The sequence below is a fragment of the Quercus robur genome, chromosome 1, assembly GCF_932294415.1.
Source record: "Quercus robur chromosome 1, dhQueRobu3.1, whole genome shotgun sequence".
Taxonomy (NCBI): domain Eukaryota; kingdom Viridiplantae; phylum Streptophyta; class Magnoliopsida; order Fagales; family Fagaceae; genus Quercus; species Quercus robur.
This window is the reverse complement of record NC_065534.1, coordinates 54,953,345-54,968,170: the sequence shown is the minus strand read 5'-3', so window position 1 is coordinate 54,968,170 and position 14,826 is coordinate 54,953,345. Positions and strand designations below refer to the sequence as shown.

General features: G+C 35.4%; 2 protein-coding genes across 2 annotated transcripts; both read left to right on the top strand.

Annotated features, from left to right (window-relative positions):
* Positions 1-10,386: 10,386 nt before the first annotated feature.
* LOC126713361 (protein argonaute PNH1-like) lies at positions 10,387-11,206 on the top strand. Its single transcript, XM_050413110.1, has 4 exons — positions 10,387-10,554; positions 10,643-10,714; positions 10,824-10,946; positions 11,105-11,206. Exons 1-4 carry the CDS (start codon positions 10,435-10,437, stop codon positions 11,204-11,206), a joined length of 417 nt encoding a protein of 138 aa, XP_050269067.1. The 5' UTR covers positions 10,387-10,434.
* Positions 11,207-13,321: 2,115 nt separating this feature from the next.
* Positions 13,322-14,170, top strand: LOC126713356 (uncharacterized). Its single transcript, XM_050413099.1, has one exon. It carries the CDS (start codon positions 13,322-13,324, stop codon positions 14,168-14,170), a length of 849 nt encoding a protein of 282 aa, XP_050269056.1.
* Positions 14,171-14,826: the final 656 nt, after the last annotated feature.

Below are 14,826 nucleotides of genomic sequence, written 5' to 3'. Positions count from 1 at the left end.
CACAAATAAAATTGATATGGATTGATATTAAACTTTGAGTAATACGTGGACTTTTCAAAGGTATTCGTGGTGATTAAAAAAAGTTTAATACTTTTTTTTTAAAACTTTTTTTTATTGATGTCTAATAAGTCACTATTATAAATCCGATTTAAAACACAAATATTATTATTTTTGTGTGTTTTGATAAATATTATAGTTTACCAAAAAAAGAGTTTTTAATCTCTCTATTTTTCTACCATCAACTAAATACACACAAAGAAAACTAAAACATTTTCTATTTTTTCACTTTTTTATTTTTCTCATTATTTTCTATTCTACCATTTTTTTTTCATCTTCGCCCTAAATTTAATTTTAAAAAAAATCTTACCACAAAATAAATATTTTACATTCGTGGATCCCATATTCTCTCTTGTAATACCTTTTCTTAAAAAAAAAAAAAAATGAAGAGGCAAATAAAAATAAAACAAAATTGTTTGAAAAAAAGAATTGATTAGATTGAAAGGTTGTTTGTTTGCCTTGTTGTTTGTTTGTTTTTTATACCTGCAACATAATGTCAGTTCACATGGGCTTCCCTTAAACCTGATGTAGTACTACACAACTTGGTGTAGTACATGCACTACACCTGTCAGTAAGGGGTGTGTAATAAATGAACAGATGGTACTCGAGTACGTAGGACTTGAGTACTGTTCAACCAGTACTCGAGCTTCAGGTGCTCGAGTACCAAGCAGAATATTTTATTTCCAGCTTTCCATGTCATCGTGCCACGGTGGATTAAAAAGAATGGTACTCGAGCTCATCAAGCTCGAGTACTAGAAAATGTGGTAGTTCCCTAATAATTTTCGAAACAGTGTTCTGTTGCTAAAAATTTCAAAAATAGATGGTATATGACCATTTTGGCCCAATACTCAGACTACGTTGGCTGTTTAATATATTATTATTCTACCCTGTTCACCAAAAAAAAAAAAAAAATGACTTTGTTTATCTCAAGTATTTTAGTTTTTAATGGTTGACTTGATTTTTTTTTTTTTATCGAATTTATAGTGTAATTCTCTGACCTAATTTGAGTTTTATGATATGTGTCGTTTTGCCCATGGGAAAGTACCTTTATTTATTTATTTATTTGAGAGCAATGCTAGTTCCAAGAGGATCAGTTTCAAAAAAAAAAAAAAAAAAAAAAAAAAAGGGGTTCCAAGAGGATCCCCCTCTTGTCTTGTGCCCTTGATTAATCAAAGGGTCTGTTACTTGGCCAATTGTTAGTAATGAGTTTAGAAAAGTTTTATACTATTTACACGAGGATTATACAAAGTTGTAAAGTCGTTAAAATAATTTTTTTTTTTTTATTTTTCATAAAAGGTTTTTTAAAATAGTTTTTAAACATATCCATTAAAATAATTTTTTTTTTCATAAAAAGGTTTTTTAAAATAGTTTTTAAACGCATTCATTAACAATTCCCTTAATCAAATATTAGAGTGCTAAAACTAATTATAGTTCAATGTTTAAAATAAAAATCATATATCCAGAAGGATACATGATATATTAGAGCATCTGCTTTATTTATTTTACATTTTCATTTTACAATACACTCAACATCAAATTTATAGTTTTAGCTATTTGAATTTTATATTATTAAAGTAGTATGAACGCAGAAAGAGGAGAAATGATTCGGACAAATGAAGTAGAGTGGCAAGACGGAGAAAAATACATATATATATATATATATATATTTTCTTGAGAAACGAGAATTTTTTATTGAAAAGTAGTGTGAATATAACATATAATAATATGGTTTTAGCTCCACCAATATAGCCACATTTTGATATTTGGTGGTGTTAAAAATAACAATATAAATTTTTAGCACCACCAATACTAGTGCTCTTACATATCCATATCATTAGTCATTTGTGGGTTTTCTTAAATGTAACCTAATAAATTTCATAAAACAAGCGGTACCTAATTTGTTGGAAGGGACAATGAAGATTGTTTCGAGTGAAATTGCAATTTAAGAACCTCTAGTGAATGACTCTGCTTCTAGCTATTTTCTTTACCCACTAGCTCTTTTTTCTTTTTTCTTTTTTTATCTAATAAGCTAGTGACTACACAATTAGGCTACTTCTATAAATTTCCAAAGTTTGGACAATTTCAAGTAAAAGAGATTTAACCCCTTAAAGTAATTTCCTATCCCTGCAAAAGCAAAATGAGACAGGCCCTGGTTCTATCCAAATAAGGTGAAAATCAATATTCCTATCTTATGTGATAAATTATATACTTTTCTTTTTTGGACATTTAAATTGTTGTCCTTATGGTCAGGAGACTTTTACTAATAATGTCTGGTTTTTCTGCAAGAACTTGTTCCTTTGTTGTATAACTTTAAAATGGCTTTGGAACTTGGAAGAGTAGGTGAGCAGAATCATTTGGAACTTGCTTTCATGAATAGAGGAATTTAAATGTGAATGGACTGACAGACAGTTATATGGTTGGGATTCATAAATAACAAGTGCGATGGTATTACGCCTACCACCATTCTAGCCTTCATAATTAGGTAATGTTCACATACAAAGGAAAAAGACTGCCTTGAATTTCAGTTTTGTAAGGTTTCAACTTCCAAGATTTGATAGCAATGTGAATCATTCAAAGTCTATTACTCTTAAGACTAAAAAATCAGAAATAGTTGATCAATTTTTTTTTCCCCCCTCCTCAGCTTGCATTCTAAGCTTATACATGAAATCAATTTAAAGCTATAATATGGATATTAGTTTTTGTTATACAGCTGAAAACTGAAAACTAAAAAACTGAAAAACACTGTAGCAAAATAATTTTTAAATGTGTGAATAATATCGTGGGACCTATTTTTAATGAAAAAGTTGCTGAAAAGTGAAATTTGTGGGTCCATGAACAGTACACGATGTGCTGTGATTGGCTGAAACAAATTGAAAAAGTCAAAATTTTGCGGTTACTATTCATTGAACAGTACATGAACAGTAACCGCAGCACTCAAAAAACTCAAAAACGAGTGAAAAAAAAAAAAAAAAAAAAAAAAAAGAAGGGAAAACGCAGACGCTGAGACGCAAACGCCCTCTATATATTTTGATCCCTTAGATAGTGATTTCCATTTTCCAACCATTGATATTGACATATTCTGGAACGAAATATACTTGTTCTTTAGCATTAAGCATAATAACTTGACCGAAAGTAGTAATAATTTTTTAGTTGGAAAAGCGTAATTTTTATTTTATTAAGTTGTGAAAGGTTGAGGATTCAAGTTATTTGCTCAATTAGCAAAATTTATTGTCGTCAAACAAGATATTTGAAAAGTGCTAAAAATATTATAGATTTTACCATATAAGCATTTACAAATTGATGTATCGAAATGCATATGATTGATATATTTCAACAATCTAATAAATTTTTTTTTTTAATTTTTTTGGTGATTGATGATACATTATTCATCTTTGTAAGCTTCACTTATAAAATTTGTAGGATCCCAAATATCATTTATTCAAATACTCATTTATTATTTTTTTGAGATTCCACCAATTACATTCATTGTCACATTAGTTTATAAGTTTTTTTTTTTTTTTATTAAAATGATTATAACTTTGCATTTTCCCACCCAAAAAAAAAAGTCTTTTAAAAGTAAGAGTATGGGATTTTTTTTTTTAATAAAAAATATAAAGTACTACTTAAAATAAGCAATGTGCAAATTTTTTTTTTAATAAAGAAAACAATTAAATTTTTTGCCTTAGCCCTCAAAATGGAGGCATAAATATGGTATCTTTCTATATAATTATTCATATATATATATATATATATAATATTATATAGTACTGAAAATAAAAAGCATCATGGATGATTTCAAATTTTAAAAGCGAGCAATTATATAACAAATGACAAACTTTGTTTTATTGTTTTGAAGTGAACATATTAAAGCAAATAAGCATGCATGTATCACAGTGAAGGATAATACCCTCTCTTTCTTGTCTTGCATGAACATGTGTAAGGATTTCCATGATGTTGTTTAAGTGTTTATGTATGTGTGGTTTTAAGATATTGCCCATTCACGGGTCAGTCCTGTATTATTATTGTCCTAAACACGGCATTATCTATTATATTGCCTATTGTGGGCTTGGACTTCCTATTGCCCATTGCGGGCTTAATCTCATGTATTTTGGATATTGTTTGTGCTGAATATACAAAATACACGCATAGGAAATATTCAAAATACATGAGTTTGAGCTCACAATGGGCAATAAGAAGTCTTGGACTGCGTCCTCTTTATTTTTATTTTTTAAGGAACTGTAGTAATGCCTCTGAAGTCTTCTATATACAACTTTTTATTATATAAATGGTGTCCTTTTCATTTTTATTTTTTGAGGAACTATAGATTGTCTTTGAAGTGTTTTATGCCTGATATGTAAACTTTTTATTATATAAATAGTAAGCTACTCCTACATGACCTAATAAAACCCATAAAAAATTGGTAAGTTGATAACAATTTGAAACTCTAAAAGCTAGCTTCGGCTCTACAACCAATATAAAACTGGGCAAAACTCTGAATGATTTAACATAAAGGTTATTCGATGTCATTTGTTGAGAAGGGCAAAAGAGGTTGGACTCGTTACCAAGTTTAGTCACAAACGAACCAAGACCTGGACAGTTAGAGCATCTCCAGCAAACTCTCTAAATTTTTGTACTGTTTGGAGAGTGAACAGTTCATTTTACCTTTTGCCTACCTGCTTTTTCAAATACATTTTCTAACAGACTATCTATCATTTTCTCTATCCTATTTAAATATTATTTCTTCACTCTTTCCTTAATATTTCTTTTTCAATCTTCTTTCATTCATCTAATTTTAATGAAAAGTGCTATGTTAACATTTTACAATATTTTCACAATTAATCATATATGGTAAGTTATTACTGATTTTAATTTGAACACATCACAATAAATATTTTTCAAATTCCAAACAACATTAACAATTATATTTTTTTTTTATTGAGAAATGTTACGTCTATTACATTTTTTCGCAATACTTTCACAACAAAATCTTATATGGTAAGTTGTTATTAGTTCTGATTTGAACCCACTATTTAATTTTATTTTTTTATTCACCAATATCAACTAATAACAATCTGTCACTTAAAATTTATTGTGAAAATATCGTAGTAATGTTACTCAATTTTGATTTCTTATTCCTTATATTATTTTCCTTTCTATCTTTAGTTTTTTTTTTCATCCATACGTTTTTTTTTTTTTCTTGTTTTTTCTCCTCCACACACGTACACCTACCCATAATATCTATCTTCACTCTTTGTTTGACTTTTTGTTTTTCTAGTTATCTCCAGAACATTTCTCCCCTTCTCCCTCTCTCTTTCGTTCTCTTTCTCTTACACACAAACACAAATTTCTCTCCCTCAATCCCACACAAACAAATTCTCTTTCATACACACATAGATCACCGGCAGAGAACAAAGATTACAGTCCTCCCCACTTCTAAGAACATGCAGCTTAATCACCATATTGGTCAGATCGGCGTTCTACATGGTTTTTTTTTTTTTTTTTTTTTTTGGTTCTGGTTTGATTAGTTTTATTTTATTGTTCAGATTTCATTAAGCTTATGAGAAAGATTGTTTTTGTGTTTCAAATCTTTTGATTGGGTTTTTGTTTTGATTGTGGTATGTTTTAGATTGTAACCGTTGAGATAGAGAAGCACGAGAAAGTGAAGAACAAAAGAGAAAAGGGATGAGAGAGAAAGAATTATTTTTTTATTCAACCTGGTATTATTTTAAGCTTGAATATTGTTTAGATGTGTTACAGTATTTGCTACAGTGGTCTCCATGCCTGGAGAGCTACTGTAGCAAATAGAAAAAAAAAATTGGAGATGAAGAGGCTGTTGGAGGGGTTTTTTTGTGTGAACAGTGACTTTTTCTCTCCAAAATTTAGAGATAGCCAGCCTGTTGGAGATGCTCTTAGACCCACGCATCAAATATCCACTGGTGTAAGACCCACAACCAACACAAGATTCTCCGCTACCAAAACTCACAAACACATCATGCTCAAAGCTGTAGTGATAATAATAATAGTGTTAGTTTTTAGACCCCTTAAACAATTGATTAAACCTAGGTAATTAGCCAAGTTGTTACTTAGTCCAATTAAACAAGTCTAGATTATCACAATCAAACAATCATATCATGCATAGCAGCGGAAAATAAATAAGACAATGATATGATCACCCAGGAAAACCAAACCGGTAAAAAACCTGGGGAGGATTTGACCTAGCTATCCTCAAGGTAAACTTGAATCCACTATCTTGAAAGAATCGATGTTCATACAAAAGGACTTACAAGCACCCCCGCTCGACTTCCTAATGCTACCAACCAATAGAACTTACTGACACGACCACGTGCAAGCTCCGAATCCACGGACTCCTTCTTTCTTGGATTCCCACCAGCTACAAGCACCCCCGCTTGTGTATTCTTTAAGCTTTAATGGCAGCAACTGAATTGATCATCAAGGTGTAGAAAATATCTCCTCCTTGAAAACCCTAAGTTTGTGTAAATGAAAACTCCTCTAGATCTCACAAGAGATTTACACAAACCGCAATATGAGCAACCTTTAGAGAGCCTTTGGGTACAAAACCCTAAAAATAAAATGAGACACAAGAGGCACTCTAATCTCTCTAAAAACAACTTCAAAAAACGTTCTAAGGTTTCCCTTATATATAGGAGAGTTTTACTTGAACCATAATACGTTTAAGTAGAGTTTGGGCTGAACTGGAACTCTGCAGAAAAATAAATCTGCACGTGGTTCGATCGATCGAGTCTAATTTTCGATCGATCGAGCCTTGCAGATTTAGTCCAATAAATTCTGCAATCACTCGATTCCAATTTCACAAATAAACATACTTTGAGCAAGCCTAAACCTAGGCTCTATGTTTTGATCATGGTTTGCCAACATAATACAAATTGAAGTTCTAATACATTAGTTCCTAATTTCTTAGAACCTAACAAATAGTATTATGCCCGAGTTTCATATTTTTGAATTGAGATGATCTTTGATGAGCTCTTTTTGAGAGACTATATCATCTCTGAGAAGAAGATGACAAAGTAGAGGCTGTGCGAAGTTGAAGCAGCAAGCTAGCAACCTAGCACAGATCGCCAGTCACGACCTTCATCTTCATCTTCGTCTTCGTCTTCTGCTTCTATTCCTTCTTCTTGCTTCTTTTTCTCCTTCTTCTCTTTCTTCTTTCCCTCTCCACTACTGTGGTTTCCATTTCTTATCTTCTCTCTGTTTGTGTTTGTGTTGATTCTTTTGAATTCTTTTTTATATTTCCAAGGCCCTTTCACGTGACTTACATTGGGTAAGAAGAAAAATTTTAATTTTTGAATTAAAGATGGCAAAATGTTTCGACCATTAGATTTTTGTAGCTGAGCCCGTGATGTGACTATTGATAGATTGATATGTGACAAGCATTTGATGACTGTCAACCCAACCCACCGGTGAATACAAAAGAAGAATCAAATTGAGTAAAACAACAACAAAAAATAAAAACGTATAAGGCCTCCACTAGTTATTGAGGACTTGGCACACTCAGGTGCACTCATTATTATATACAATTAAGTATATAATAATTATTTTAATTTAAAATTACAAAGTGTCCTTCTAATTCTTATATTATTACAATATTACTATCACCAGTTTAACTAATCAACATATTAATAAATAAAGAAATATTATATCTATGCTTAGGATATGATATTTTTTATTTTTGTCTCGAGAAATTTATGATATGAAAAAATAGATTTGAAAGATAGATTTCTATATTTAATTGGGTCATTTAATTTAATTTTTCTATTTATACTAATTTAATATATTTATTTATATTTAAATAATTATTAAATTAATTATGACGTCATTACGGTTCGATACCGGTTCAATCTCGATTCGATCTTAAAAACCTTGATCCTCTCCCTTTTACAGTTCAATAAACGGTCCAAGTCTGAAAACCTTGACTATAGGTAGATAGTGCGAAGTTTCAAACTATAGACATGGGGCACTACAAAAGATACCATTATTGTTAGACTTTTACTTTTTTGGATCAATAAATATGCCATCTACAAGTTTTCGTGCAAAAATGTCGAAATAATATTTCGATCAAAATTCTTAGCCAGTAGAACCCCGAGGCATTTTTGATCTAGTTTTTTTTTTTTTTTTTTTTTGCAAAAGATTTTTTTATTTGTTTTTGGGACCTCTAAATATAGTTTCTATAAGCTTCTTGTAAAAAAACCAACATTTTATCTTGGTCAAAATTCTTGGCTGTAAGGTTGAATTTATTCAACCATCTAATTGGCTTTATTCCGTGCCAAATTTGCTTGTAATTCAGCATTTAGTAACCCTGTATCTAGGTGGGTTTGTTGTAAGGGTAGTGAGTGAGTTAGAGTGAAGATTTCTCAAGAGTGTGCAAGAAAACAGAGAGTCGCGGCTGGACTCGCGGCTGCAAGCCGCCAGAAGCTGCACACGTGCCAAGCATGCTGAAAGATGAACAGTCATGCTAGCTGGAGCACTACAAGATAAAACAGGACAACTAGCCATACGGTTAACTCGCGACTGGATCTCGCGACTTGGTCAAGCCGCGAGGTCAAGCCGCGAGCCACCCCTGTTTTGCCAAAACCTGACGTTTCACATTCCTCTCCCACTCCAGTATAAATACCCCTTTAACCCACGATTGAAAGAGAGCTTCCAGAGAGAATTTGAGAGAGAAACCCTAAAGAAAAACCAGATTGCTTCACCCACAATCTATACCTTAGAGTCTTTTCAAATTCCCTTACTCTCTTCCTCTCCATTGTTAAATCCTTGAGAGGCATTATACCAAACCTGGTTCTCACCATCATCATCTCTGTGAGACAGTCGTTTGGAGTTCTGGGAAGCAGTTAGGAAGGAGCCAATCTTCATTGGTTGATGCTACGGTCTAGTAGCGGAATCCGGGAAGCTAGAAAAGAAAAAGGTTCGGCGCAACCTCGTTGGAGCAAGAAGCTTGGAAGGCTTAGGTGCACTGGGTAGATTAGGCTTGGAGGGTCTATTGCTGTCCTTATATCCCAACTGTATTTTCTAGTGGATTGATTACCGCTTGGAGGGCGGCGAAGAGGTTTTTCGCCGAGGTCTTCGGTTTCCTCTTCGATAACACATCGCGTGTTGTCTTTGTGTTTGCATCTTCCTTCCTCTCTATCTTTGTCTTTATATTATCTGTTGTGATTTTATTATGTTATGGCTTAGATAGTTTTTAACCTATTTCACATTATAGCATATGTTAAGTTTCCGCACACTTATTGTTTAACATATTGCTTGTGTTGGTTAAGTTAATTTTTGGGGGTCTAAACGTTCAAAAGTGTTTTGTACATGTTTTTGAACTTTCATTGGCCATTAGGACCCAGAGGTATTTTAAAACAAAATTTAACCCTTTTTTTTTCAATTGTTTCTAGGACCTCTAAATACGCAATCTACAAGTTTTCATGCAAAAACGCCGACATTGTATTCCGGTCAAATTTCTTGGCAAGTAGGACTTGGGGGCATTTTCAAACAAATTTTAACGAATTTTTTTTTTTCCCTGCAATTGATTTTTCCATTTGTTTCTTCGACCACTATATATGCTATCTACAAGTTTTCATGCAAAAATGCCGAAATTGTTTTCCGGTCAAAATTCTTGGCCAATAGGACTTGGGGACATTTTCGAACATGATTTAGGGTCCGTTTGGATACCGCTTATTTTGCTGAAAACTGAAAACACTGTAGCAAAATAATTTTTAAATATGTAAATAGTGTCATGAGACTCATTTTTAATGAAAGTTTTGGTGAAAAAAGAGGTTTGTGGGTCCCGTAAACAGTGCTCGAGACCCTTCGGAAAGCACTGAAACGCGCTTCTCAATGAAAAAAAAGCATAAAAACGCAGACGCAAGGATGTGGGCGTGTATCCAAATGCATACTTAATCGAGTTTTTTTTTTTTCTTTTTTCCTTGCATAAGATTTTTCCATTTGTTTATCAAACAACTATATTTGCGATCTACAAGTTCTTGTGCAAAAACGCCGACATTGTATTCTGGTCAAAATTCTTGGCCAGTAGGACCTAGGAGAATTTTCGAACAAAAATTAACCAAAGTTTTTTTTTTTTTTTTTGCAAAAGATTTTTCCATTTGTTACACGGACCTCTATATATTGAGTGCTACTAGAGGAAAATCCATAGTTTTTTGCTTCTACAATGTTCCAATTTTCTACCATACTGCAACACTTGCTTTTTTTTTTATATAATCAAAATGCAACACTTGCTTGTTCCAAACAGTTACCCCTCTCAATATCTGTCAGCAAAAGACAAATTATTGGTCAATGCAAATAATAATGACAACATGAAGATGAACGGTACACCAAAGATCTGAGATTTCTCCGATGTCTTTGCAGACAGTTCATCAAAATGACTATGAGAAAGATCCCTATGCAAAGGAATTTGGCATTAGTATAGACAACAAGCTTGCATCTGTTGAGGCTCGGGTTCTTCCAGCTCCATGGGTAAGTTCAAAGCCACTTTACTACTTCAGACATTAACCCTCATACTACCAACAAGTTGTTTATTGTATCCCTTTTCTTTTCTTAATAGCTTAAGTATCATGATACTGGAAAGGAAAAAGAATACTTGCCTCAAGTTGGTCAGTGGAATATGATGAACAAGGTTAGTCAATGTAAAACTTGAGAAACTTAAAAATTTAACAGCAAACTGATTTCTAAGTGTTAAAAGTCCGAGACTAACTATATCTGACAGAAGGTTCGTTTTAATGCAGAAAGTAATAAATGGAAGCACCGTCAGACATTGGGCATGCATCAACTTCTCAAAAACCGTCCAAGAGAGCACTGCTTGTAGTTTCTGTCAACAGTTGGTTCAGATGTGCCAAATTTCTGGCATGGTAAACTTTACTGATTCAGTTCTGGGTAGTGGCAAATTTTAAGTAGAAATCAGTGAATTTGTGAAACCATCATTCTATCCAAATAATTATAGCACTGATTCCAACATTCCAAGTTATTTCTTGCGTTTATAATATGTTTTTGTTGACCTTAATCTCAGGAATTTAATCGGGACCCTGCAATTCCAATATATTCAGCCAGACCAGATCAGGTAAAGAAGCCCTTAAAATATGTGTATTATGCTGTAAGGGATATACCATAGACGACACGATTTGTTTTAAGACAGTGACTTGGTTCATGCCTCATCTCCGCCACTTCTTTTAGTAAAATCATATTGTGTAATTTCTATAAGGAAAATTCAGATAGTATCTCTCCTTTATTTCTAACAGAATTTAAGATTAGTGTACAAAATTTTATTTTATCTAGTGTCGTTCTCAGGCTTCATTCTTGTTAGATTGTCATTTTGACTTAGATGTTGTCTTTAATAAACCAGAGTTACAATTCGTCACTAACCACACGCACCAAGTACTTCAACCAGTACTTGGCAATCCATTATGCCGAATTGAAAGTTTATCAGCAACTGTGTGTGGAAATGTTGGGCAACATTGTCAATTATTGGGAAGATGACTTCACTTGGTATATTCACTTTCCTCATAATATAGGAATCTATGGAACCTTGGAGCACTTATGGGACTCGAGTATATATCACATCGGGGATTGTACTGTCAATTACGATAGCTTTACTCCCTAGGAAGAGAAGAGGACAGAAAGAAAGGTGTAAAGCCTTGAAGGAATTCGTGACCTCCATTACCAATGAGATTGCATATCTCCTCCATCAGACCAGTTCTCTTTCAATCACTACTGGGATTTCATCAACGAAACTGTAGAGTTGAAGCCAATGCCTATGGTGGTGGCTTTGTGTAAGCCAAATACAAGGGTCGAGATATATGCCTCTATTTATGCTTGTAATGCTTCCTATTGGTTCGTTTGGAATCCAATTATTTTGCTATAACTGAAAACTTTTTGTTGAGGACTAAAAAGTACAATAAGACCCATAAATAGTAGCAAAATTAAACTGAATAGTAAAATAAGTTGGCAAAAATAATCTTTGCCAAATGGACAATATATATGCCACTATTTATATTGTTCTTGCGTTTTGTTAAGTAATTTTATTAGTAAACTGTACGGCACCGAGGTGCCCAAATCCAATTGGGCCTTGGATTCAGGCCCGGTAGCACAGCCCCGTTTTTCAAATCCCTGCATTATACTACCCTCATAAACTACAAGTCTAAATCTCGTCCCCTAACCAGTGCTCAAGACTGAAATCCAGACATACCATAGGGTGCTCAGCAGTTTCTAGGAAACATCACTACTGGGCATATTCGCTTGAGTTGGAACCAATTTCCAAAGCCATAATCTCAGCATTCCACCCTCACCTAAGCATCCACTTACAACAGATAATATTGGACCTTTAATTGCACTAACAATGACAGCAATCATAATCGACCCACTAACTTAGGGCTATAAATAGGAGAAGTTGGGGAAAAAAGGGGGTTCAGAAAAAAGGGAGAAAAACAGTTATTAAGGAAGAGAGAGAGAGCGAGAGAGAGAGAGAGAGAGAAAGAGAGAGAGAGAGAGGATATTACTTTGAGTCTTTGTGCCAAGAACGACCCAAAGTAGGAAATTCTAAAGCCCACTTTATAAATAAGTTGTGAGCCCACGTGAGGTTAAGCCCAATAATTTCATTTCTGGTGCTCACAATTGGCGCCCACTGTGGGTCTATCCTATGAAGCTATGGTTCGACTGAGACTCAAACACGGGAAATGTCCGAAGGGCGTTCGGGAGGCCAAGCTGGGAGCGGATCAGTAGGATCAATCTTCTCGGGACAGCATATGGCAGGAAAGAAGACAGAAAAGGCGTGAGGATAGGGAGCGTGGGCAAGGAGAAGAAGAATCTGGCCTGGGAGAGGGGTCAAACCAGACTCACCCAACGATGTCGGCAAGAGCTAGAGCGGTTGCATAGACTGGTGAGGGATTTGGAGTTGGAAGCAAAGGGTTGGCGCTAGAGAAGGAACTGAAACAACCGAGAAAGGAGGGATGATAGCGTGGGAAATCGAGGCAAAGAGGGCTCTAGCTAGTCCGGTCCCCGACGATTCCGGGACCAGTCACTTTCCCGAGAATCACACCAACACAGGAACCACTCACGTTCCCGAGATACACGTCAGCACCTGAATCGTTCACGTTTGCGTGGATATGACGACCATGGTTTGGATTCCCCAGAGGAACGGCGAACCCACAATGCTGCCATGGACGCCATGAGCCAAGCCTTATGAAGAGCTGCTCGGTCACCATTCTCAAATGAAATTGAACAGGCCCCTATGCCGAGTCGGTTTACACAGCCACCATTTAATTCCTACGATGGGAAAATGGACCTTGTGGAACATGTCAGTTATTATATCCATATGATGTCCTTGCATGCACACAATGATGCACTGATGTGTAAGGTGTTCCCCTCTAGTCTCGGCTCCACGGCCTTGAGATGGTTTAATGGATTACGAAAAGGTTCCATTCGCAACTTCGCCGAGCTAATCCACGAGTTTGGAGCTCAATTCGTGGCGTGCAACCGGGTGCCGCAACTGGTGGACGCACTACTTTCCATAAAAATGAGGGTCGGCGAAACCCTTCGAAGTTATGCCAATCGATATTGGGAACTATACAATGAAAGCGGTGGGGGCCATGAGAAGAATGCGGCAAGCACCTTCAGGATGGGGCTTCCCGAAAATTCTGAACTACAGGAGTCACTGACGAAAAGACCTCCTAAGGATATGAGGCAACTTATGAGGCGTATTGAGGATAAGCGTCTCGAAGATGATCTGCTACAGAATAAGGGTAAGGCCCCATTACTCGGTCGCTCTCGACTAGGCGTTTTTCCAACAAGACCAAAAAAGGATTTCAGGATGCAGGAACTAGAAGCACAAATTGAAGGAATGAATGTGGCGTTCAAAGAGTTGGTGCACAAAATCTTAGATCGGATTAAGAAGGAGTCGTTCTTTAGGTGGCCGAACAAGATAGGGGTCGACCCATCTCAGAGGAATCAAAACTTGTACTGCACATACCACAGAGATAAAGGGCACACCACCAAGCAGTGCTGGGTATTAAAAGATCATCTGGGACAACTAGTGAAGGCAGGGTATTTGAAAGAGTTCGTAGTGGATTCCGATAACTGAGATGCCGGCCAGGGTGCTCAACAGAAAGGGAATCCCCTCCCGCCATTGTTGGGAGTGATCGAGGTCATCCACACTGCCCCTAGGAGTGCAGCTACAACCAAAAGAGTATTAACAGTAACCTGCGCAGAAGGACAGTCACTCGAAAAAGGGATGAAAGTTGGCCGACTGGCAATCTCTTTTGATGAGGAAGATCTGGAGGGGACGATCCAACCTCATAATGATGCGTTGGTAGTAACAGCACAGATAAGCGGCTTCTTGGTGAAAAGAGTGATGATAGACCAGGGAAGCGGAGCTGATGTAATGTACCCAGATTTGTTTGAGGGGCTTAGATTAAAAAATCAGGACTTGATGAAATATGATACGCCACTGGTCTCATTTGACGAAAGAGTGGTAATCCCTGAAGGTCAAATTTCTCTCTCGATAAACATGGAAGGCAAGGAAGTGATGGTGACGTTCATAGTAGTCAGATCGTTCTTGCCGTACACGACAATCTTAGGAAGACCGTGGATTCACGCAATGAAGGCTGTTCCGTCCACCCAGTATGTGAAAGTTAAATTTCCCACCGAGTATGGAGTTGTTGTGGTACGGGGAAACCAGCGAGTGGCAGGAGGAAAGGCAAGCATGTTGAACAAAAGGAAACCACTGAAGGAGTAACT

Coding starts and splice junctions, on each gene's coding strand:
- LOC126713356 (XM_050413099.1), top strand. CDS start 13,322: ATGCCGAGTCGGTTTACACAGCCACCATTTAATTCCTACGATGGGAAA.
- LOC126713361 (XM_050413110.1), top strand. CDS start 10,435: ATGTCTTTGCAGACAGTTCATCAAAATGACTATGAGAAAGATCCCTAT. Junction 10,555..10,642: donor GGGTTCTTCCAGCTCCATGG/GTAAGTTCAAAG, acceptor TTTTCTTAATAG/CTTAAGTATCATGATACTGG. Junction 10,947..11,104: donor TGTGCCAAATTTCTGGCATG/GTAAACTTTACT, acceptor CCTTAATCTCAG/GAATTTAATCGGGACCCTGC.